Source organism: Ictidomys tridecemlineatus, chromosome 10 (genome assembly GCF_052094955.1).
Source record: "Ictidomys tridecemlineatus isolate mIctTri1 chromosome 10, mIctTri1.hap1, whole genome shotgun sequence".
NCBI classification, from domain to species: Eukaryota; Metazoa; Chordata; class Mammalia; order Rodentia; family Sciuridae; genus Ictidomys; species Ictidomys tridecemlineatus.
In genome coordinates this window covers 60,900,374-60,925,642 of record NC_135486.1, presented here as the reverse complement: position 1 = coordinate 60,925,642, position 25,269 = coordinate 60,900,374, and the positions used below count along the sequence as shown (strand labels likewise).

Genomic DNA, 25,269 nt, shown 5'->3' with positions numbered 1-25,269 from the left:
CCTCCCTGTGACCCCTGCCCTAGGCCCTGTTAGTAGGCGCTGCCATAGGTAGGCTTGTAGAGAGGCTGCTGGGCCCTCTGAAGCCACTGTCCTGTCTGACTCAGAGGCAGGCACTCCCCTCACAGTTCAGGCGTGTAGGAATTGTTCTTCTTTAGAAAGCACCTGAATGGCTTTAACATGCAGAAGTTTGGCAGCCTGACAGGCAGTGCCAGGTGTCTGCACAGCTCTCCTCCAGCACCCTTTGCAGGTGTTTATTAAGTTGCAAATCTTGTTTCTTCTCCTTTTCCTTTTAGAATGTGCTAAAATATGCGTAGTTGGTGGTGCTGCCCAGAAAGTGAGCGTGTGAAGTGCTGTCCTGTGTCAGTCTGCCTCCCGCCTAGCAGGGTCTCTGCACTGGGGATCCCCTCTGTCTCCCGCCTGGTAGGGTCTCTGCACCCAGGATCCCCGCTGCCTTGTGCCTGGCAGGGTCTCTGCACCCTGGATCCCCCCTGCCTCCCACTGGCAGGGTCTCTGCACATGGGATCTCCTCGCTTGAGTCTGATGGTGGACAGAGAATGCCAGCACTTTAATTTGTTTGTTTCAGAAGGCAGGCAGATTTTGCTGGTCTAATCCCTTCTCAGAAACTTGTGCCAGTCCTTCAGGGTGAAGGCATGTGGTGTTCCCATGATTGCCCTGGGAAATTCCTCTCTGGTGTCCATGGAGCAAGTGGCTATTGTCCATGATCCTCTCTCCCATTTAGGCACTTCCCTCATTAGGGTGCTGTAGTAAGCAGTGTATTAGGGTCAGTGCTGTGGGGCCTTGACCTCGAAATTATGTGCCCTCATGCTGATTTCTCTCTGGGCCAATAGCTAGGCAAAGTGCTTGGTGGGTCCAAGCCACTGCTGTGGGATGGACCCCTAAGGTCCGTAACTCCTCCTCCTACTGGTCTTTCCTGCGCATGTCCTGGTGCCCCTCAATGAGGACAGTCCAGCAATCTTGAGCTTTTCCTGACTGCGTTTGGGTCAGGAAAGCTTCCCATTTCTCCTCGTGATGTCTCCACTGCCCTTTACCTTCTGGCTCTGTGAATTTATTGCTCTGCCTGGACACCAGCTAGTCTGTTATGCCTCTCAGGCCCTCTCAGAGAAGCTAGCGCAGTGGGTGCTGTGGGTTGTGGGCTTCTTGGTCCTGGGCCCTCCCCATACCTTCCCCGGGTCCCCTCTTCTGACCAAATGTTGATTTGGCAGGGGTCAGGTGTGGGCTAGACCATCATCCCAAGGGAGCTATGTGTCTCCCTGTGACAGTTGCAGGAGGAAACCGTGGTCTGTGTTCACTCATCCCACTCCCAGTTAAAAGGCGGTTTGGCCTCCAGGTTGGGCTTCTGTGTGTTGGTCGTGTGCTACTGTCTGTGGGTGTTGTGGTTAGCCCTATGAGCTGGCGGGGTGTGAGTGTGTCTCCTCAGAGGCACAGACCCATATCAGAACAGCTGGTCCGTCTGAGTGCCTCTGCTGATAGCATAGTGACCATAGATGAGCAGTATGTCTATGGAGTTCAGCCTTTTTAAAGAGATCAGTAATGAATAACAACTTGGAGAACCATGGTACAAAGATGAGGACTGGGTTAAACTGTGTGTCCCAGGGGCTTTATTAAGAGCCGTGGTGTATTCGATCCCCAGGGTGGAGCCGCTTCTTTGCAAGGTATTATTTGATTAAAGAAGCTGCTAATAGCCAGGTTGAGGATCTCTGACTAATTCCTGCTGTGGGGCTGGGAGCTGGGAGTTTGGATGTGTGTAACAGTCTGAGGACAGAAAGATGGGCCTGGCCACCAGGCTGCCACCAGTGTCTTGGACAGAACTTATTTTTTTTTTAATGTGAACTAAATTTCTTTGCTGTCAAGGAAGATGTGGCCAACGGCTGTATATGCCCTGGGTCCACACACTTGTGGACTTTTTTGGGCCCCTAAAGTCCTACAATTTTGTGTAGTAGAGCTGACAAATTAGGGAGTAGAAATCAAGAACAGACAGCTCGGCCAGCAGGGGGGAGTTTTCCAGAAGTTTCCCACTGAGGCGTGGGGGTTGCTGTCCTGAACTGTGGCTCTGGTTTCCCTGACAGGCATTTCTGGTCCCCTGTGTCCACACTGACTGGCCTGTGGAGTCCGGGCAGCAGTGGAGCAGGCGAGTGGTCAGTGTGGACACAGAGCCTCACCTAGTGTGTGGCCAGCTGCTGCTGCATGAACCCATGAGAATGAGTGCGCCTTGCGTATGTAGCATTTGAGTGGAAAGAAAGCAGTCACTGCCACTGCCAGCACTCAGGAGGAGGACAGCACTGGGAACGTCCTCCTCACCTCTCCTGTGTCCCTGTGCATGGATTACGAAGTCACCACTGTGCTTTGTGTGCATGTAGGTGTGTGCTCCTGAGGAACTCCAGCCTGGTGCAACTCAGTAGTCCATGTTCTTCGTCAACAGCATTCTCTGTGTTAGAACATGCGGCTTTTTTGTTTTGCAGAAGCCGACAGCGTTCTTGTCAAGAACAGACCTGGGTGCAAGAGGGTTGCCCTCGATGCTCCCAGGTTTGGTGTCTGCTCTGGAGCCCTGAGCACTCCAGGTTTACTAGGTCTAGCTGGGAATGCGGACATTTTTGCTAGTATTTACCCACATTGAGCTTCCCTTCTGTATGAAGATGTGGAAGGAAAGATTCGCTAGTGCCTTGTGGCTGAGTTCTGCAGAGTGAAACTGTTGGCTCAGGCTGCTGGGGCTGAGTCTGGGCTGCTTGGGTAAATCCAGATACTCTTCTGCTTCGCATAATTGTGATCACCCACCTGCCAGTGGATGAGGACTCTAGAGTGTGAAATTAACACATCAAGCGAATTGTATATCATGGTAGCCTTGGGCTGGTTTTTGCAAATTAAATTTTGCAGGAATTAGCCTCAGCCTTACAAAAGTAGCATTAGTTTAGGCTGGAAACCAAGCTGTTTCCGCAGCAGTTCCACCCTGAGAGGTAAGAGGTGGTTTGACTGGGATGAAGAGTCTTGTTGAATCGACTGTTCTTCTGTTTGGTGGAAACCACAATTGATCAAAGGTAACTGCCATCATAAGACCTGACCCCCATGGGTGTGAAGAAGTGCACCCAGGGATGACCATCTAGGAAGTGGTCAGCCGGCAGACACCGTCTCTTCCTAAGACTCCTGGTGAGAGTCCTTGTTTGGTGTTTGGGAAAAGATGGTTTTCTTCTCAGTGCTCTGAGGATGGGTCCATCTCAACCCTCTCAAGTTAACCACGCTCATTGACCCAACTACTAACAGGTTAGTAATTTACAACAATGGACGTGGCCACCATAATCTGAGATCTGACCTTCTCTCAGCCCCACATTGTCTCCCTGAAGGTCAGGCGAGGTCTGCCATCAGAGCAAGGAAGAGAGAAATGGAGCAGTTGGACTCAGGCCTGCACTGCCCATACAGTGGCCAAGGATCCCTCCCCTCTGGAGAACAGACTCCAATCCACTTGGGTTCTTTTTCCATGTGGCCAGTGTGCCTACTGCCTGTCCCACACTCCTCCCCTAGTCATGCAGTGGCTGATCAGGTAGTAGCTCTCAGGCCTGGGAATTCTTGCTCTTTGGAGTTGAAGTCCAGGGGCCAGAGGATCCTTTTCTCTATTTCCCAGTCCCCTGGGGAGTTTGCCGCAGATGAAGGCTCATGGCAGCTGGCGTCCTGGGTGGGGTTCTGTCAAGCGGGCAGGGGCTTGCCACTGTTTCCAGGAAGGTGGATTCTTTGTTTTGGCTGCTTCTCTGTACCAACACTGCTTTGCTGATGTGGAATAATGATTCATTTAAAAGTTCTGTGTCATTTAGATTTACGATGTTTCTGTCTCCTGCTGATCTGACTATGTCTTGGACTGGCACGGGGCGTCTGGCTTGCTGGCAGGGTGTTGTTTCTTCATGGGCCAGGTTCCCTGTTAGAGTGAGAGGGCAGAGCATGGAGGAGGTGTACCTGATTCCTAGACCCTTAGCCCTGCAGGACAGGTAGGACAGATGCCATGTTGTAAGTGTAATGTTGGGTGGGGTTTGCCAGAACACAAAAGGCAAGACTGCAGCTTCCTGAATCCGCGAGATCGTGGAGGATACCAGTGGATGGCAGGTGCTCTTGGGGAATGGGAGTTAGTGCCTGGTCATGGTTCAGTGGGGTGGGAATGGAGTGGTAGGGCCTGGTGTGCTGGGTAGGAGAAAGAGTGATATGATAGGGTAGAAGGAAACGCATGGGAGACACTGAGACATGCTGAGTACCTGCCCCAGCTGGATGTGACGTGACTTCGGGCCCATGGAGCCTTGGCCTCTGCCAGTCAGGATGCAGCCATGTGCTGGTAGAACGAGCCTTAGGGGTGCTCACCCAGGAAAGGCATGTGGTGCTCTCTCTGTCCTGCCACTACCTCGCACACCTTACCTCCCGTGTCTAGTGGTGGACATAAGGCCAGCCTCGCATATGCTCCCTCCTTCCCCAGAGGGGACTTGCTGGCACCTGCGGTGGCAGCTGCAGTGTGACTGCTCTGCCCTCATGAATGCTTGTGAGTCCCCTGCGGGTGGAGTGCAGGTGCATTGCCCATGCTGGTTGCGGGATCTCTGCTGCCTCCCTTCTCTTCACTCTAGCTGCCGCCCAGGGGCTCTTCAGTGGCCTTCGGTCTCTTGGCCCACTGGTTTCCTCGGTCCTGTGCTCAGTGAGACATAGTATCTAGGTCTAAAAGTTTGAGGGAAATGAAGTGAGTTTTCAAGAATCCTATTCTGTAACTTTGGGTGAGCTCTCCTGCCTTCTTGTCCAAGGTGAAGTCTGCCCCAGGGCTCGCTGACCTGGTTTAGGTTTTCATCTGTGGCGAGAGAAGATGCCTACTTTTTCAAGGCACAGGTTGAAAGACTGCCCTGCTGTTGGAAGCAGCTTTGCTTCTCCTGGACAACAGGCCGACCTGACTGGTGGTTCTGAGCTGTGGGGTGCTGTCCCTCATGTTCGTAGCGCAGGAACCTGGGCTGCAGAAATGCACTTGACTATCTTGTCACTGAAGTGGGGTAAGAAGAAGGGTTTTTTGAAGCCTTTCTTTAAAAATGTGCATGTAGTGATGATCTGGTTCCCTTTACCTTTAGCAGCAGTGGCCACCGGAAACCTGGCATGCCAAGAGGAGAGGAGTCCTGAGTGCTTCCTGGTTTTCCTGGGTTGGCTGTGGGGTGCCTCTGGCCACACCCACTGAGGACCTGCTGGGGTCTTCCCAGGGCAATCCTGACCAGGCTGCCGTGGTCCTTAGCTGTGGGTTGTCTTCTGTGAAGGTGGCCGTCCTTACTTCGGGATGCCATCTGAGGACCTGGGGCCAGCGTGGTGGTGAAGGCCTGTGATGGATCCTTCTTGCCCTCGGCGTGGCTTCCTGTGATGGACAGGGTGCAAGCTGACTTTGTGCAGGAGTGGTTCTGGGCACTTCCCAGAACCCTGTATTCCTGCCCTTGTCCTCAGCTGCACTGAGTGGGCTCTCTTTGTACTCTCCTGGTGTTTCTGTGGAGTGGCTCTGGAGACCAGGTCTTTGCTGTGATGCATGCTGACTGCCAGGAGACATCAGGCTGTCAGGCTTTGTCAGGGACTGGAAAGGTGAATTCTGACCCACTGTCTGCTTTTCTGGCTACTCCTGGCATTTTGGTGAGTGCCTACGTGTGGCAGAGTGGTTTAGGCTCTGTTCCTGTCTGTTCAAGGTCTGTCTTGGGCACTGCTGATAAGAACTAGGCCGTGGGCTGCAGTGGGAGCCGATGCCATCACCGCAGGGTTCCCGCTCCAGGCTGGCCTCAGGGAGGGCAAGCATGGCAAAGAGGGCAGACTTGGCCTTTCTTCCCTGGCCTCAGCTTACCAGGGAGGGGGTGGTGAGTCTGGAACAGTTTTCTCTTTTCTCCTGGGCTTAGGAGTGACGCTGTGAGAGACAGACGTGCTGGGGGCTTGTTAGGTGGAGGTGTCCCTTGTCCTTAAGGTGTCCCCTGCCAAGATGAGCCTTTCAGGTGTTTGTGTTGTAACTATTTTTAAGTGTAAGCCTCTTCTAGAACTGAACGAGTAATGTCCATATTTAGCTGACTTGGCTTCTGGTTTTACTTCTATTCCATGGACAGTTATTATCAGGAAGCAAGCCAAATGCTTCACAGAGAGAAGCAGGTTGAATTCTGCTAACTACAGACGCAGGTGCTTGGTGTGCAGACTCCTTCACTTGGAAACTCACTCCTGGAAAGCATTTCCTTGTTGTTATTTTAATAAAAATAATTGACCTTTTTGAGCCCACCCAAGTGGCCAGCGCCAGCAGCTGTGAAGACGGGTGCTCACCCAGCGGCTGCTATAGACCAGCTCCTAGAAGAAGCGCCACCCATGTCTGGTGGCATGGGGTGTGTGCAATGCAGAAGGCCACCTCTGGGAGGATGGCCTGTGCCTCCCTCCCTAGTCTGGCGCCTGTGGCGGCTCTTGCAGAAGCTATTAGAAGGAAATCTGTAGCGTTCTGAGAAGGAACAAAGGGTGCTGTTTTGAGGGACGTGTTGTGGAAAGAGTTCTCTTTTTGAAGGCTCTGGTATTTGATAGGCTGGATAAAGTGTTGTTAAAAATAGGACTCCAAGTGTTTTGTTCCTCAGTGCCCCTCTGGCGCGGTGCCTGTGTGACCACTCACTGTGGCTCTGGGGCGTTTGTCCAGGGCCTGGGGTTTGGGCCTCACTTCCCTGGGTGGGGCACTGACTGCACGTTCCTCCCCCTCAGTCCTTTCCTGGCCTCCACTGGTGGCTGCACTTGAGTGGCACAAGTGCCTATCACATGTCTTTCGCAAGGACAGACCAGAAGTCAAGTAGAAGTTTAAAATTGAATTTATCCATTTTTGTTCTTAATTTTGGAGGAAACTCCTACAGATGGAATGGGAAGCAGCGTGTGCCGCCTCTTCCTCCCCTTGCTGCTGGTTGCCTGTGGGCTTTAGGAAGGCCTGAGCGGGGCTGTCAGAGCCTGGGTTCTGTCCCTCTTAATCAGGAATAATGTGGAATAATGATTCATTTAAAAGTTCTGTGTCATTTAGGAAACTGGCCAGTCACTCAGTGGTCTCCCTAATGCATGGTGACTTGAACGCATTATCTGACTAAAAGGAAGGCAGGCCCACAGACTTGAAGACACTTCCTGCGTGGGCTTCACAGTGGACAGGAAACTGGCAGGTCTGCTGGGACATCGTTTGAGGAGAGGGAGCATGTAAGCTGTGCCCTAGCCCTGGCTGCCTGTACCCTCGGGCAGTCTGGGCAGTCACACAGGTAGCAAGAGGCAGGGCGCAGCCGGCTACATTGCCCTGGTTCCGTCCCATGCCCTGGTCCCATCCTGTGCCCTCATGCTATCTGCTCTGATCCCTCCCTGGCTCTGGCACCTGTGATTCGGCAAATGCAGAGTGCTCACCCTGAGCACCTCGGCCAGGGCACCTGTCTTGGTTTCAGCTTTACACGTCATAGTCGAGAAAGCATGGGCTGCCTGATAGGGCAGTGGGTGGGCCTGTCTGCCGCTGTCAGCGAAAGCTACATCTAGTCGGGGCTCACCCCGTCAGGCTCTGGGCTGTGACTGGCACTCAAGGTGAAGGCAGAGTCCTTGTGCCTGGCCCTTACAGCCTAGCTCCTTGATGGACAGTTGCCTTCGCGAGACTCTTTCTGGTCACTGGAGCAGGGGGCTCAGCCACACCCATCTTCTTTCTCTCCTCTGGCCTTCTCTGGACCCTGCAGTTCCCACGGGTTTGTGCGGGTGCTGCTTGCTCCTCAGCTCCTATTGCTCAGATGCGTGTTGTGCCCCCTGCCCTGGATCTGCTCCCCCTGGGGGGTATAAGAGCACAGATAGGCCTGCATGCTGTGGCTGGAGTGTCTCTGGAGTGCCTGTTAGTCCTGGACCTGAATCCTGTCATCTTCACTTACCTGCCAGTCCTGCAGGCTCCTCACTCAGCCACTGCCTCTAGATGACCCTCCCCTGAGCTTGCTCTACGCACCACACCTGATGAGTTGCCCAGCGGCACCCTGACCGCATTGTCCACCCTTGTCCACCTTAAAAGCTTCTTGAATCTTTTAAATGACCGCTTGGGAAGAGGTCTTAGTGTTTTTGCTCAAGCTGTGCATCTGCTGAGTCTTCTTGGGTTGTCTCCTCCCCAGCAGAGGTGGCTGCTGGTCTGTGCTCTGCCCAGTACAGTGGTCGGGTGACACACAGCAAGGTGGTGCTGCTGCCCTGACCGTGGCAGCCACAGCGGTGATTGATGCTCAGAAAGGCAGATGCACTGCTTTTCAAATGCTTCCTGCTCTGTGTGATCCATCTGGCTACTTTCCTGGTTGATGGCACTGCTGCTACCAGGCTTGTTTCCTGTGAGAGGGGCAGTGGCCACTGGCCCTTGAGGTTGGCAGTCCTCTGTGCATGGGTTAAGCCACCCTCATATTGAAATTTCTATACTGATTTGACGAAAAAGAAGATAAAAATACCAAAAAAAGGCACAGTAATCAAGTCTAGCTTATAGTGGGTGGCTGGATAAGAAAGTGCATATTTAAAACACTGAGAGGTATAAATTTCGACATGATAGAATGCAGCCATGCACCCTCCAGTTGATGGCGGCTCCTTGAATCGTCTGTCAAGCTCTTAGACAGATGGTTCTTTGAGTAATGAACACTCTCTTTTAAATACAGCAAGATGCCATTTGGTAAACTGATGAAGTGGCATTATTAATACATATTTCATGCAGCAACAACAAAAATACCCAGATGGGTGTGGATAGCTGGAGTTGAGGTAGATTCTGCGCTCCGTCTTGTAGGTAACTACGCGCCTGGCCCCTTTCAGCCATCCCAACATGGGTCTCCACTTCTGCACAGGGAGGAAGAGGACATTCCTGGCATAGCTGCCTCCTTTGGGACACCCTACGTAAGAACCCGTTCTTCTTCCCTGCACAGGACTGTCACACACAGAGGTGGTGGGGACACACAGGGACCAGGTACAGGCAAGGGGGAAGCAGCCTAGCGCTGCTTGTTGTTCCTATGTGACTTAGAAGGCCCAGGTTCTCCTCTGGTTTGTGCCTCAGCCCCCAGGGTTTCAGGCAGCACCTGCCTCTGTTCATGTCCCAGAAAAGGGAGCTCCTGCCATCACTGAAGCGTGCCTGCCTTCATCACTCAGCTGCATCGCAAGTACGTTGGAGGCGTCTCTTGGCCTAGCACCCTTTCCCCAGGCTTATGGAGGACCAGGCTGATCCGAGGGACTTGTGGCCTGGAAGCTGTGTGCTTTCTGAGGCTGGTGGTGGTCATTTTTCTTAATCACTGACCCAGCCTCAGGTATTGCATTATGGTAACAGAAAATAGACTAACAGGTGAGCTCTCCCAGAAGTGACTGGGGGACACATCTCTCTCCGACTGTTGTGTAATTCAGCTGTGTGTTCTGCATATAAAATTCTGGTGTGATTTGGTGGGGAGAAGAAAAGAGTTCTCTTCACTTAGAGAAATGTGTTCCCATTGTCCAGAGGCTGCTCAGGGAACGGTTCTCCCACCCCTGCCCTGTGGTGTGGCTTGTGTCTCTTGTCCTTTCAGAGACAGGCTGTGAGCATACAGGCAACATCTTGTCACTCCTTGTCTAATTTGTGTGCTCTGAAGTTCACTAATGTCTTTGAAAACGACTGCATTGTGAAGTTCTGCTTGTGGGGTTGGGGTAAGCAGGTGAGAAGTGAGTCCCCTGGACTGGCGGGTGCCCCTGCTGCCCAGCTGTGAATGTCCCAATGCCTGGTTGTGCTCTGTGGTTGCTTCTGAGAGCAGGAAATGGCTTTCTGTTTTGTGATGGGTGCATCCCTAGCCTCAGCTCAGTTGTTGATGGTGCATACCTCAGTGACACTAGAGAAGGGAGGGACAGAACCATGCCTCAGTCTGTGTGTAACTCACTTTCTGAAGTGTGTCCAGCAGCTCTGCAGCGCCCAGAGAAAGCTGTGACTTATTTGAACAGAAGATCTTTACATATTGTCAGGGAAGGAAGCCACCAATACAGTGACTGAAAATCACAGCAGTGTAACCGCACTGCTGCTCAGCTCCAGACAGTGAGGTGATTACGTTTGGGCTGGGAAACTGGATGCTGTGTGTATCCAGCTGCAGATGACAGTTAAGGAGAGCCTCTCTGTTCCCTGGTCTGGCCTGGGAGGAAGGACAGACGCTGGCTCCTGGGGCTGGAGTGCCATCTGGTTGCATGCAGTTCATCCTGCTCAGCGCTGTGCTGCATGCGTGGACCACTGGTGTAGCCAGCAAACCAAGCTGCTGCAGCTTTGGGGGATGTAGACTCATGGAGCCCCGTGACATTCCTGTCATGTACTTTAGTCCAGAATCTGGCCTCAGACAGTGAGAGCAAATACAAAGTATATGCAGTAAGAAGCCAGGAGTTAGCTCACAGCCACTGTCCCTGTGGATGCTGCATCCTGCATGTCCTGCAAGGCACCCCTGAGACTCTGCCTGCAGAGGGGCTGAGCCGTCTGGTAAAGGCTAGTGGGCCTGAGGCCTCTGGAGATGGGGATGTGCTCTGGGATCTGCTCCAGCCTGGACGGCTGCTTTGCTGCCTGTGGCTGTCCACCTGGTCTATGGCCTCTCTCCTGGAGAGGTGTGGAGATGAAGCTGCAGTGTGTTACAGGCTTCCTGTTCACAGGTGTCTGGGGCTTCTTGGTGCTGGTCTGTGGGCAGGTGGCCTGTACCACCCACTTCAGAGTGCTGTGATTGAGGTGAAGCAGAGCGAGGAGGCCCCAGGCATTCTGGGCTTGCTTTCCTTTTGCCTGTGGAGACCGGGCTGTGCATGTCGTGGGATGCAGTCCTCTACAGTGCTGATCCTGCCGCGTCACGCAGCAGGCCTTCTGGAGAGTCACTGAAATGCTGTGCGCCTGGGCAGACTCACGGTCCTCTTGCCAGCGGGGCTGAGCCAGGTGAAGTGTGAGCTCAGAGGCTTTCACTGGTCAGCATGGGCACAGGCTGTCCTTTAAAAGGCAGGGATGTTCGGAGGGGACGGAGATCCTCAGAGCACCTCTGCTAGCACAGCCTGAGGCTGTGGAGGAGCACATGCTGACAAAGTTTACCGGAAATAGCTTCTTGCAGATTCTTGAAATACTTAGCTGATTTTTTGAGTCAGGGAATTACTAGGCAGCAAAGCCTGATTTTTGTCATGTGCAACTACCAGTGTGTACAAACCAGGCACCGTCCATTCATAGCCTCAGCAGACGGTTAGGGAGGAACACCCAGAATGGAGGGGACACGAGGTCCTGGTGGGCTCAGCTGGGCCCAAGGATGAAGACAGAGACTGCTAGGACTAAGGACGTCGCTGCAGCACACATGGGGCAGACGCTTTCTGTTTGCCTAACTCACTTCCTTTAGCTCAGGGCCTGGTTTCTTGAACAGTGGGAAAGGCTGGGGTCAGGCATTGCAGGACCCTGCTTGCTGGGCTGAGGAGTTTGCATTCTCTTCTGTGGTAGAGGGAAATGGAAGAGGTGGGAAGGGTTGAAAGGACCCAGGAGGATCAGATGTGCAAGTGTGAAGGCCATTCTCTGTGATGATTATGCACCAAATATTTGAGAACTTCTGCAAATAAGTGTTTTCTATGCAGCATATCATATGATTGGATCTCCTTGAGTAGTTCTTGAGAGGTGGACATCACGCCTTGGCATAGATGCAGCTCTGCTTGTAGATGGAAGGTTCTATTGGGTGACTTTAGTATCTAAGGTCGGTTGGTCAGCTTATAGTTCCTATTATACATGCCTGTAGTAATCAACTTGTGAAGAAAAGATGCTTATCTTGGGTCCCGTGTTTAGAGGTTCCATCTGTGGTCGGTTGGCTCTGCTGCTTTGGGGGAGCATGTGGTAGAGCAGAACCACTTGGGTCACTGCCCAGTAGGCCCCAGGAGGCAAGGGCATGCCCCAGTGAGTGGCAGCTGTTCAGCAGGCCCGCCTCCCAGTCATGTCTCACTAGGGATCACGCCATGAGCGTGAGGGCCTCGAGGCAGTCAGGGTCCAGACTGCAGCGCTGTGTGTAGAGCACATAAATGAGTCTGTCCCAAACATCTCCGAGAAATAGTTCCCAGCCTGTCCTCTAAGTTAGGAGAATTGGAGCACTCGACTCAAAACACATTCTCTTGAGGCCCCAGAGTTGCTGAAAGCTACCTGTCCTCTAGGTTATGTGTGTCTGTACTGGGATGGGAAGCCCATGGGGCTTCAGGCTGTGCACAGCAGGAGTCCCCACAGTCACAGCTCCTGGGTGGCGAGGGTCCCATGTGGCTTCTCTTGGAGGATTTGAAACCAGAAGATGGAGTCCTCACTTCCACTCTCTGCTTTTGGGAACTGGGGCAGGCAGGAGAACATGATGGTGACATGAGCCCTTGGGAGGGGAGTGGGTGCCCAGCAGGGTGGTATGCTCAGTGCCCAGGCAGAAAGACACTTTCACAGGAGCAGACATTGCCATGTTGTCCTTTCCAAGTCCGTTACTGCCCCGCCATGTTGAGAAGGAAGTGTGTGTTGGCAGGGTAAAGAGGCCTCTGCGCTTGGTCTTGGCCCTCCCCCACACCCGCATGCCTAGATCCTCCTTTTCCATGGCCTTGAGACCAGTATCTTGTGGCAGGTTTCCATGGAGGACCCCTCTGTGCCTTGCAGTCTGGCCAGTGTTCAGGTGGGCATGGTTGGAACTGCTGCTGCCTGAGGTCACTTGGCTCAAGAGGTCACCGTAGGGTCGAGAACTTTTCTGGGAGACTCAGAACAGTGATATTTTGCCAGTAGGGCCACACCTACCTGCTCTTGACATTGAAGACATCTCCAGTCAGTGAGTAAACAACAGGTGGGCTCCAATGTCTCAGCTGGAGGCAGGCACAGTTCCCAGAGGGTGCTCCCAGATGCCATCTCACTGGGCCCTGTGGCTTGACAGGTGGGTCTCATGATGATCTCTAGTTTGCAGAGAGGCCAGAGACCCAGGTCAGGCCGTCAGGCCACATCACAGGGTCACTTAGTGCAGCTGTGGTCCAACCTTGTGCCTGACTGTACTGCCCACCTGGGCCATCAGCCATTCTGACTCTTTCATTCCTACTGAATGATGGGCACGAGGTCAGGCTTTCGGGGGCTTTTCACTAAGAAAATCAAGGTGTGCCTGCTTCATGAAGTGCCCAGTCACATCATAGTTTGTGAGTTCCAGCATGTGTTTAACGTACAGATGGAAGACTGACCGTCCAGCAGTCCTTGGGTTGCTCTGATGTTCTTCTCTTGTGCCGTTGGTGGGCTACGTACATGTGTGAATGTGAATATTTCTTAATTCTCTTGTTCAGAATGGGCTCTGTTCTGAGAAATGAGCCGATCTTCATTACTGAGTGCTTGGCACAGCTAACTGCACACGCAGTGGAGTTACGAGATAGTACTGGTACGGGATAGAATAGCATAGTGGAACCGTCCAAATTAAAGCACTTTTTTTTTTTTTTTTTGATACTCAGAATTGAACCCAGGGTCACTTAACCACTGAGCCACATCCTTAGCCCTTTTGTGTATTTTACTTAGAGACAGTTTCTTAGGACCTCACTAAGTTGCTGATGCTGCTTTGAACTCAGAATCCTCCTGCCTCAGCCTCCTGAGCCACCGGGATTACAGCCTTGCACCACAGCGCCCAGTTTAAAGCATATTCTTTAAGCCTCTTTTTGGGGGGTGGGGGTTACTGGAAATTGAATCCAGAGATGCTTTTACCATGGAACTACAGCTCTAGCCTTTTTTATTTTGACACAAAGTTGTCACTGAGTTGCTGAGGCTGGCCTTGAACTTGAGCCATCAGTATTGTTAAGTATTTGGACATGAATAGGCTTTTGATGTCAGTGGCATTTGTAGTGAGTTTCCAGGCAGGGGGCTTCTGCTCCCTGCCTGTGGAGTGGGATCACTCCTGGAGGTGCAGTTCTGAGCTCAAGACATCTCCAGTCAGTGCGTAAACAACACTGACTTGGCGCAGCCACCACCGACTGGTCCTCTTGGAGATGTATGATGGCGCTCTGAGCAGTCTCTGGGCCTGTTTGCCCCAAGCCTGCTTTCAGTTCCTAGGCTCTGTGATTGATGTCTGAAGAGGTGAGAGGAAAGCAGCACCCATGCCAGTAGTCCAAGAGCCTGGGAGCTGTCATTTTGCCCTTGCAGCGAGAGTGTGGCCAAGGTTGTCCCTGAGCTCCTGGGTTAAGTTAGATTGTCTCCAGCTTTCCTCACCGTGTTTTATATCTGAGCAACATCAGCATATGAGATGTTGGGAAGAATGTTTTGCCTGGTGGCCACAGAGAAGAAGCTGTGTGGTGATGGAGAGAGACTTGGGGAAGTGCAGGGCAGTCTTAGGTCACAGGGGCACGGCTTTGTAGGCAACGCTGGCTTATCTTGGCCCTCACTCTCTTGGAGCAGCTTCCCTGCTCTCCTTGACTCTGACCAACTGAGGGGCTGGAGGTTGTCTCACCAAGTTAGTCCCCAGTGTGGCCCTTTGCTTCTGTGAATTCTGTCCTGCCTGGCTGCAGAACCTGCTCCTCAGGAGAAAGTCCCTTGAAATGTCAACATTTGTAATTTTGATGGGACATTGAATCTCTTTTCTATGGAGCATCTCAAGGTTCTGTTCAATGTATATAAAATCAGCAGCCCTAGTTACTGGTAGGAATTCTTTGCTGCTTTTCAACATTTATAATGCACACATCATGAGGAACTTGCTGGAGGAAGGCTCACGCAGAGTTCCTCTCCGTGAGGCGTAATGCGTGGACGAAAACCTGGAGAAGACCCTGTAGTGATGTGGGACCGAGGTGCAAGGTGAATGCCAGTCCTTCAGGTGGACAGTAACTGACCTAAATAGAGAACAAATTGTGCTTGAGAACCGAGGAAATAAAATGTATATCTGAAGAATTTTCTACAGAAGCATTGTTTTTCTCAGACTTGCTTCCTGACATTTTGATTTTGTAGAAAAACCGTTTTGCCGATAAAGAGCATTAAAATTCAAACTTATGCTTGTGTTTCATACTAACATGTTTTTCAATCAAACCAGGAAAATGTGAAAACAGATTTATAATGGAAATGTTGATGTAGTTTGAGCTGAAGCCAGACACTCAGGAGGGAGACTGGGTTAAGCGGAGAGGCTCACAGACACTACATGGCAGCTTTGGAGGCTCCTATTCCTGTGTTCCCAGGTTCTGGTGTGCTTTCCATTGGCGCCTGGCTTGGGGCCATTTGAACCCTTTGGGGAGCTCTTTCTTCTGCCTAGGACCAGAGGGTCCAAGGTGTGCCGCATGGGTCTGGCTGCAGGGTGTGGGTCTGAGCATACACCGCTGTGGGACTGTGTATCAGAGGCTACCCATCATGCCTCGTGTGTTCATGGGTATAAATCAGTTGTAGAACTTGTGTGTGGCACTCCCAGTTAGGATAGATTCGTTCCATGAGTCACAGCCTGCATGCTCCGTGCTACAGTTCAGAGGTGGGGAGAGTCTTGAGGTCAAGGGGAGCTGTGTTGGGGGTGTGTCGATGGGCTACATGGCTGGATGTGACCACCCAGGCAGCCTTCCCGGTGTCCAGCACCACAGGGCTGCTGTGCAGGTGCCAGCAGGGCCTGGTATGAGCGTGGGGGCACGCGGTATGGCTCCTGCTGAGGCCTTAGCTTCACACGGCTCATCAGTGCTACCCCCTCCTCCCTTCTCACTCAGCTCTGCTGACCGCCAAGGTTTGATTTTTATGAAGTCCAGTTACAGTTGCTTCTTGCTGTTGCCTGTGCTTGTGGTGCCACAGCCAAGTTCAGGGTCCTAGAATGTTCTCTTGGAGTTCCTGGTTCTCACATTCATGCTAGGTCTGTGGTCCACCTTGAATTGGGCAGCAGAGTTGGTAGGCTCTGTGGAATCTGAGACCAGTGAATCAGACATGCTCCAGAAGACGGAGGGCTGTTCTCTTGTTCCTGTGTTGTCACTGTCTCCATTTCCAGGGATGCATCTCATAATGGCTGCACTGTGTAGGAAATTCCGTCACCCTGCGTCGGCCTGGATGCTCTGCATGGGAGTGTGGGCCGTGTGTCTACACGATTCCAGGCCCCTGCTGTGAAACTGCGTGGGTCACGCCCACACTGACCCTTTCCTACCGAGGGGAGGGCTGCTGTCCTGGTCCACCCACCACTGGGCGTCGGGGGTCTCGGCTTCCAGCTGAACTGCAGCGTTCCTCACACTTGGAGAGGCAAGGGAAACGGGTTTGATCACGTCTTTCTTAGTGTTGCTGTTTACAAAAGAAGTAGAGTTTCTCTTCTGAATTAGACCGTCATACGTGTGCTGGGAAAATATAAAATACCTATCAATATTTTGTCTCATCAGAGACAGAATAAATGAGAAGAAAAACATTTTCAAAGAAGAGTTGATCACATTGTTTCTGCCAGGTCAGCCACAGAGTTAACGACTTGCAGGTGTCTTTTGTTTTATCCAGCACGTTTGACAAAATGATTGTGGGACATAGGAAACTTACTCTGAAATGCCAAATCCCTAAGGACCCCTCCCACTCTTGGGGGTCTCTGAGGTGCGATTTGACCATGAGTGGTGGGTAGGAAAAGGCCTTGCCAGTGCCTGGTGTTGGCCCACACAGAATGTTGCATGACTGCTGTTGCTCTCGCAGCTGACGCAGCCTGTCAGGGTGGCTGCCGTTAGGCTGGGCTGTGTGATGTCCACCATGGCTGGGGCTGAGGGGCAAGGCTGCTGGCCTGGAGTGTGGGTCAGCCATGGTGGGAGAGGGGAACACTGTTGGATTGACAGGTACTGCAGGACCATGGAGTGTGGGCTGTGTGTCTACACAGCCTGGTTCTCACATTCATGCTAGGTCTGCCCCAGGGCGTGTGACTGCAGGCATCCTAGGAAGGCCCTTGAGTGCATGGAAGGCTCTGTGTGTGGCTTCTGGCCACCCTCTCAGGGAACAGTTCTCCAGAGAGGAGAGGTGGCAGTAGCTCTGTGGAGACCTGAGGTTTTGACAGTTCAGGGGAATTGATGTGGGCAGAAGCAGGAGCAGAAGGAAAGAAGCCAGACCACAGAACCTGTTGACCCTGAGCTTCATCAATGCTAATGTCTGTTTCCTATCTTGACATAGGTGAAGAGAATACCCCTGGTCAGCTGTCTGGAGGAATGCCGTTGAAAAGTAGAGGCAACCGAGTTGTCAACAGCCGAGAAGTGGGTTGGCTTGGAGAAACTAGACTCAAAGGACGTTGATTGCCTTTGGTGACGAAGAGAAAATAGTCCAGGCCTTTATGTGCCTGTATTCTAGAATTGCAAATGGCAGTGGATATAGGTTTACAGTAGTCTTACTGGTGACGCTCAGCTTCTCACCAGGTTGGACATGAGTGACCCAAGACAGCCACCAGCAGAGAAGCCCAAGCTTGGCAGAGCCCCTTCCCAGTTCACGGGCCCTCCTAGAATCATGCAGTCAGATGATTATTTTGCTCGGAAATTTAAAGCCATTAATGGCAACATGGGACCTGCTGCTTCCTTGAATGCCTCGAGTTCCAGCGAGAGTGGTGGTGGACCAGCCAGCAGTACCCCAGCCATGCCCAAAATGGGTGTTAGAGCCAGAGTGTCTGAGTGGCCACCTAAAAAGGACTGCCCCAAGGAGCCACCCTGCAAGACACTATGGGACAGCCGGTCTCAGAGCAGCCACGAGAGTGTGACATCCATTCTGCAAAATGGGCAGAGTGATCAGAGCGAGGGGCAGCAGGGGGAGCAGCTTGACCTGGGCTTGGTGGAGGCCAAGTACACCATCGGAGACATCTTTGTTCATTCTCCCCAAAGAGGGCTGCACCCCATAAGGCAGAGAAGCAACAGTGATGTCACCATCAGTGACATCGATGCTGAGGACGTCTTGGACCAGCGTGCGGTCAACCCCAACACTGGGGCGGCCCTGCACAGGGAGTATGGAAGCACATCGTCCATCGACAGGCAGGGCCTCTCTGGAGAAAGCTTCTTTGCTATGCTACGAGGCTATCGCATGGACAACTATGACCCCAAAGCAATGGTCCCACTTGAGTTTCCTGAGTTTTTTCCCTGTGACTCTGCAATCTCCCCCAGCCTGCAAGCAGCAGCTCAGATTTCTCGGGGAGAATTTGTCCGCATCTCAGGATTGGACTATGTGGACAGTGCGCTCCTGGTGGGGAGGGACAGGGACAAACCTTTCAAGCGCAGGTTGAAATCAGAGTCGGTGGAAACCTCCCTCTTTCGGAAGCTGCGGACCGTCAAGAGTGAGCATGAGACCTTCAAGTTTGTGTCTGACCTGGAAGATGGCCGCCTGGACAGGGTTGTCCGCCCTTGGAACTGCCAGCGGTGCTTCGCACATTATGACGTGCAGAGTGTCCTATTCAACATCAACGAAGCCATGGCTACCAGGGCCAACGTGGGGAGACGGAAGAACACTACCACGGGGGCCTCGGCCGCCTCCCAGACCCAGGCGCCTGCAGGCCAGGCGGGCGGCTGCGAGTCCCCTCTGGGCAGCAAGGAGGACCTCAACTCGAAGGAGAACCTGGACGCTGATGAGGGAGATGGGAAGAGCAATGACCTGGTTCTCAGCTGCCCTTACTTCAGAAACGAGACGGGCGGGGAGGGCGACCGGCGCATTGCGCTGTCTCGAGCCAGCTCAGCCTCTCTGGGCTCCAGTGAGAGCTGCTCCTTTGAGTCCTCCCTGAGTTCCCACTGCACCAATGCAGGTGTCTCCGTCTTGGAGGTGCCACGGGAAAACCAGCCCGTCCACAGGGAGAAGGTCAAGCGCTACATCATAGAGCATGTCGACCTCGGGGCCTACTATTACCGCAAGTTCTTCTATGGGAAAGGTAGGAGCCCGGCTGGCTGCGGTGTGCTCGGGGTGAGTCCTTAGGCCAGTGTGGCCTGCTTTGCATTGGAGCAGGTCCCTCAGGGTTCAGAAGACCGGCCCACTGGGCCTGGGCTCGTCCTTGCCTCAGTCCTTGTTGCTGCTTTGGAAACCCAGCTCTGCCTTCGCTGATTAACGATCCCCAGTGTGGAAGTGCCTTCTTTCTCTGTCCCTTGTCTGTCTCTCTCTCTCTGTAACTCTGTCTCTGTCACTCTGTGTGACTGTTGCTCTGTGTCTTGCTCTGTCTTATCTCGGCCTCTCTGTCTCACTCCATCTGTGTCTCACCCTGCCTGTCCCTTCCTGTCTGTGCGCATCACATCTGTCAAACTGAACTTACTCCTCACCCTTTTAATAAGCCTTCCCCGACAGGTTCTGTGCGTGGACAGTTCTGTAACTTTTCCCACTCCTGTCTTCCCTGTATTTTGCTTCCACCATGTTGCTTTATGTACTGGACATGCCAGACCCTGTTGAAAGGACATGTGGGTTAGCATGAAAGACAGGTGGAGTTTCTTTGTAGTGCTATGATTGGTTTCATATATTAAGAAACAATTCCCTGGTGGTATTGTTTTTAAAACTCGTCAGTCCCAGGTAAAATGAATTATTTTGCTTTTGTTTGCATCTTTAGGCTGGAAGGGTACTTCCTGCAGAGGGATGTAGAATCTTTGGCCTTCCACTAGTGTCCTTGATTATTGGGTTCCACGGGTGGCAGAGCACCTGGCAGTAGCACGTGGGTCTCCCATGTCCTCCTGCTTGGTGCAGCGGGCCCCTCAGCCCCTTCCTTCTTTCTCAGGGTTCTGCTTGTCTGTTGGTCTCCACCTGCCACCCCTCTGCCCACAGGTGCTGCCTGGCAGAGCCCTCGTCCCTAGCAATGCTCTGTTCTGAATACTTGCAGTTTTGGACTCTGTGGGCTTCCCTTGCTAGGGGTTAGTGTCACTCAGACCTCAGGAGGGCCTTGGGCCCCTTACAGCCCTGCAGTCACATGGACCCTTTCCCCAGGGATGACCAGAGTGGGAGAAGTCATTTGCCAGATAAGTTGCAGTTATAACATTGTTTCCCCCTTCTGTGTATTGATGTCGCCTATCACCATCACCATGCTTTCGCTAGGTGACGTAGGTCAGAAACGGTCACGAAGCTGGGTGAGCAGCAAAGCTGAGCAAGCTGACATTCGCCCTGTGACACAGTGGTCACTGTGCCCAGAAGTGGTGTGCTGCCACAGTCTTGGTCTCACTGTGGCCCTTCTGCGGCAGTGCTCACTGTTGTGCTGTGTTCCAGTGGCGGAGCCCAGGAACCTTTGGCCTGTCCTCAGCCTGTGCAGTAATGAGCCATGACACAGGCAGCCCAGATGTGACTTAGGGCTGGTCTCTGGGGGAAGTCGGTCGCTTCCAAAAAGGGAGGCCCTGGAGCAGTGGGCTTCTTGTGAAGGCTGCTTTTGTTGACGAACTGCGGCTTCCAGTGCTGACTGTGAGGTCGAGGCTTCTAGGCTTCTCATGCTCAAGATCCCCAGGTGGCTGATATCAGAACATGCCAGTTCCGCGTGCGTCGACATTCTGCACATGCTTGGTGCCAGTGACTCTTTCTCACGTCCCAAAGTGCATTTGGAACAAGGAGTTGATGTTGACCAGGTCGCCTTCTTTGGGTTGATTGTGTCCTCAGGAATGCTCCAGGGGTCTCTGGTTGCTAGGTGCTCTCCCTGCTCCTGTGATTGCTCTTTGTCATTATTCTTTTAAATTCTGATCTATTACCTTTTAAAATTTTTTTAAAGTCAACATACTTTTTCCACATTTTTTAGTTGGTGCATTTTAGTTGTACTTATTGAGGGTGATCTATGACTTCCTGATGACTCTTCCTCTGCAAGTGACATTTCTTTTGCTTTTTCTGATTTACTTATAATTTTTGAGGGCATTGGAAATGGCATCAGACTTGTTAGATTGGAATGTGAAATAAAAAATTAATAAGCTCCAAAGAAGAATCTGTGGAGATGCCTATGACTCAGGACAGGTAGACACAGGCGTCCAGGGCCGAGGTGATCCTCTCTGGGCCAGGGCTTGGCTGAGGCCCCAACCCGGGCCTCCTCTGTGAGGCCTGCAAGAGTGGGGAATGCTTGTCTGCAGGGTTCTGTGGCTCTGTACTGGGCCAGGAGGGACCCACGCCCCATGCTCCAGTGCAGCCGTGTGCCTGGTGTGATTGAAGGTCTCCTGCTTCTTCTGGTCTCTATGTGGTTCCTGGTTCCCAATTAGTTAGGTGCCTAGGCCAAGGCCACCTCCCCAGCAGCAGCCCATGGTGGCCTCACCCCGTTCCCAGCCGTGTCATGCAGCTGGTGGGGCTCTTCTGTCTGCAGGCTCTGGAGTCTTGGGATGCCTGGCCCAGACTGGTCCTGCTGCTGTGTGGCAGATGCCTCCTGCTTCGTCCCTTCCCAGCACTGAGTGCCTCCCTTCAGAAACTGGCTCCCAGAGGTCTTTTGATTCCTTCTGAACACGTTTTATTTGTCCTGTGTTCTCTGTATAACTACATTTCAAAAGCATGATATGGCTCCCGATCTCTGGATCTCTGGGAGATGTTTAAGGTGTGAACTTCAATAAGGCAGCTGCTCCTTAGAGGCCAGTGGTGTGGAAGGGCTGCTATCTGTGGCAGGGCATCCTCGGGGCTCCCTAGGGATTTGTAGGGGCCGTGGCTTGCCACTGTGAGCTGCATGCATTGTGGCTTGTCCAGGCAGGTACTCCTGTAGCCTTCAGTGAAAGGGCTTGGGGAGCAGAGCTGCAATAGGTCCCGTCCCTTCCTCTGCTGTCAGTGGCCATTTGCTGCCCTGCTGTTCTTCTAAGGGAGCCCCTGGTGAAGATGTGGTCCTCTCTGCTCTGAGCTATGCCTTGTGGTACAGAGGGTGGCAAGTAGATCAGACCTCGAGCATCCACATGCCCAGAATTGGGCGGCAGGGCCATGTGCTGGGCCTGTTGTGCAGGACAGCTGGACATCGTGCGTGTCAAGGTGCGAGGTGTCAAGGCCCTCATGCTGCCTCCCGAGCCTTGGTGCGCTAGCGCTGCCACATGGGACAAGCTCCAGGGGAAAGCCCATCGTACCCGCTGCCCTGGCTTTTCCCCTCCTCCTTCCCTGCCTTTGGTGATGGCTTTGTTGAACCACCTTAGGGTTCTCCACTGTGGCTTCAGACAGGGGAGGCCTAGGACAGCAGTTGTGGCTCCTTCCTGCGCTGCACCGCAGGCTCACTGTGGGGTGTAGGAGGTGAGGGCAGCATTTACTTTTCATGCCAGCTTTACTGAGCACGCTCTGCCACCATTCCTCCTGAGCCTCGGTGAGACCTGCATGAGGAGGTAGCACAGCTGGGGACATGGTTTAGGGTGTCCTATGTGAGCAGGTTCCAAGCTCCCTGAATGACTCTGAAGTCAGCCTTTCTGCCAGATTCATTCTGGGGATTTCCCCTAACAAGTCCATGAGAAGAAACAGGCCTGGTCTGCAGCTATTACAGGGTCCCTTACGGGAGCTTGCCAGGGCTCCTGTGTGCCCAGCTTTCAAGCTGAGATTGTGTTTCTGTGTTGGCTACAAAACAGTGTGTCCCAGAGGACCTCCTTCATCTACCTGTGCCTTAGTGGCTTCCCTGGACTTCTGGGCCCAGGGCAGCTCAGGATTCTTTTTGCAAGAACCTTCCAGAAAAACGTTTCTAGCTGCTGTCCAGTGCAATGAGGCCTCACAGGAGCCGCAGCCCTGTCGTTCCACAGTATGCAGGCCCAGCCCTCTTGAGTCCCTTTTTGCTCCAGCGTGTGAGCCCTTATGCTCTGGGGCCCCACCTCACTGTGAGTAGGTCCCTTTGGGGGGGTCCATGAGGGTGCTGGGTCTTTCCAGGCTTCCTTTCTGGGAGTGCTTCAGCTCTGCTGTTCCCAGCCCTGCGTCCTCACATGGCTTCTCTTGACCCCTCTTCTTCAGCACTAGCCTTCGCCGTGTTAGCCCCTCACTGCAGGACAGTGCCCACCAATCTGCTCCAGGAGCCACTGACAACAGAAGACTCCCCTGGAACTGGGGAACAGCCCTCTTGCCTTTGTGGCGCCAGCTTCCGTTTTATGGCTGGGATTATCTTTTGCCATTAGACACAAGTGTCTGTCATAACTTTTAGTTGGAGGTCCACACTCCTGAGAATCAGAGGCCTGGGGGCCGTCCTTGGTACTCAGGCACCACTCAGGGTGGCGTGTGCACCTGGATTCAATCCCAGAAACTTTTGGGAGAGTCCTTGAACTTGGGCTGGCTGCTACACGGTTTGCCCCAGGGTTTCTCTAACAGGTAATGGTTCTCCTTGGGAAGAGACCACTGCCCACCCACTGGTGCAGGCTTCAAAGGGTGGCCATCTGTTTGAATGGTTTAGAGATGGGGAGAAGCAGAGCAGTACATGGGGTGGCCGGGGAACAAATCTGATGGTGCAGCCACCCTTTCCAAGCACAGTCCCTCCTGTGTCCCTGAGATGGCAGCTGCAGGACAGAGCACACCTTTACATTCAGATGGGTCTCACTTCTGACTGGCGCATGCTTTGAGTTTCATGCCTGGTGGCTTCTTTCTTCCTGTTTTATACAGTCACTGACAAAAATTAATAGGGAGTTGGACACTATTAAATTCACACGGTTGAACGGAGTGCCATCTAACAATGGGACTATTCTGAGAAATAAAATCTTCCCTCAGAGGACATAATCGCCTCCACGCTTAGCTTCTCTCCCAGCCAGTATTGCCATCACAAACAGAGGTCCCATTGAGTCCTGGGGGCTCCTAGCCAGGTGACTGCCCAGCTGCACGTGGGACTCAGCCCTGTGGGCCATGCGGGTGATGTAGAAACGCTGTGCCTTCTCCTGCAGGGTGCAGTTGGGGCCTGGCTATGTATCCACTACAGCATGTAGGACCCCATGAAGGGCCAAGCACCACCAGGCCTGTTGACCTGGCCTGAAAGTCCTCAGCTAGTCCTGAAGCAGGGGGAACTGTGCTGGAGCACTGGCCGGGGTTCTTCTGAGTGCAGATCTCAGCACCACAAGCCTAGTAAACTCACCCTGTGTGCACAGGCACTTCCTTGGCCCCAGCCCCTGGGGTGCAAGAAGCCATGGGTGGGCTTCTAGGGCCTTCCCCTTCCCACATCTTCCCAGTTTTCCTTCTTCCTCCTGAGCAGAGGCTGTAGAGACTTGGGCCCCTGAGGAAACCCAGTGAAGGCCACCTCCCTCTCCAGTCTCTACTGTTCTTGATTTCCTCAAAGTGGCCTCTTTCAGGATCCCGTCCCCAGCTTCCAGGAAGCTCATCCCAGCAGTGCCCCCTCGCCTGCATTCATGAATGCAGCCAAGCCCTGCAAGTGAGCCTCTCCCCCGGGGCTGCTTCATGAGAGCAGCTAGAACCAGGCTGACCGTGGGCAGCAGTCACCCCAGATGGGAACCTTGACCAAGTTGCTTCATCTCTCAGCCCTGTCCTGTTCGTAACACGGGGACTTAGCTGTGTCACCTGGTTGGTCGGAAGGAAGTGAGTTGCCTTATGTAAAAAAATGCTTAATATTTTAACCATTTTTTAATTTTTCTGTAATGCCTCAGATTTTCTTTTATTTACTTATTTATTCTAATTTGTTATACATGACAGCAGAATGCATTTCAATTCATAGTACACATATAGAGCGCAAGTTTTCATGTTCCTGGTTGTACACAAAGAAGAGTCATGCCATTCATGTCTCCTACATGCACTTAGGGTAACGGTGTCCATCGCATTCCATCGCCTTTCCTACCCCACTGCCCGCTCCTTTTTTCTCCTTCACCTCTGCCCTATCTAGAGTTCATCTAATCCTCCCATGCTCCCCACCCACGCCCATTATGTATCAGCGTCCACATATCAGAGAAAACATTTGGCCTTTGGTTTTGGGGGGATTGGCTAACTTCACTTAGCTATAATGCTAACTCCATTCATTTACCTGCAAATGCCATGATTCTATTATCTTTTTAATGCTGAGTAATATTCCATTGTGTATATATGTATACCACATTTTCTTTATCCATTCATCTGACGAAGGGCATCGAGGTTGGTTCCACAGTTTAGCTATTATGAATTGAGCTTCTATAAACATTGATGTGGCTGTGTGCCTTAGTATGCTGTTTTTAAGTCCTTTGGGTATAAACTCAGGAGTGGGATAGCTGGGTTAAATGGTGGTTCCATTCCAAGTTTTACAAGGAATCTCTGTAATGCTTTCCGTACTGGCTACACTAATTTGCAATCTCACCATCTCTGTATGAGTGTTCCTTTCTCCCTGCATCCTCATCAACTGTTCTTATTATTTGTATTCTTAATAGCTGCCATTCTGAGTGGAGTGAGATGAAATCTTAGAGTAGTTTTGATTTGCATTTCTCTAATTGCCATAGATGTTGAACATTTTTTCATATATTTGTTGGTTGATTGTATATCTTCTTCTGAGAAGTGTCTAT

General features: G+C 52.4%; 1 protein-coding gene across 5 annotated transcripts in view; it reads left to right on the top strand.

The window, feature by feature from the left end:
* Sipa1l2 (signal induced proliferation associated 1 like 2) overlaps positions 1-25,269 on the top strand; it is a 136,161-nt gene that overhangs the window by 41,274 nt on the left and 69,618 nt on the right. For all 5 annotated transcript variants that reach the window (XM_078023059.1, XM_078023055.1, XM_078023057.1 and 2 more), the window contains exon 2: positions 17,066-18,791. In XM_078023059.1, coding sequence (XP_077879185.1) covers positions 17,312-18,791 — 1,480 coding nt within the window. In that variant the 5' untranslated portion in view covers positions 17,066-17,311. The remainder of the gene's footprint in view (positions 1-17,065; positions 18,792-25,269) is intronic.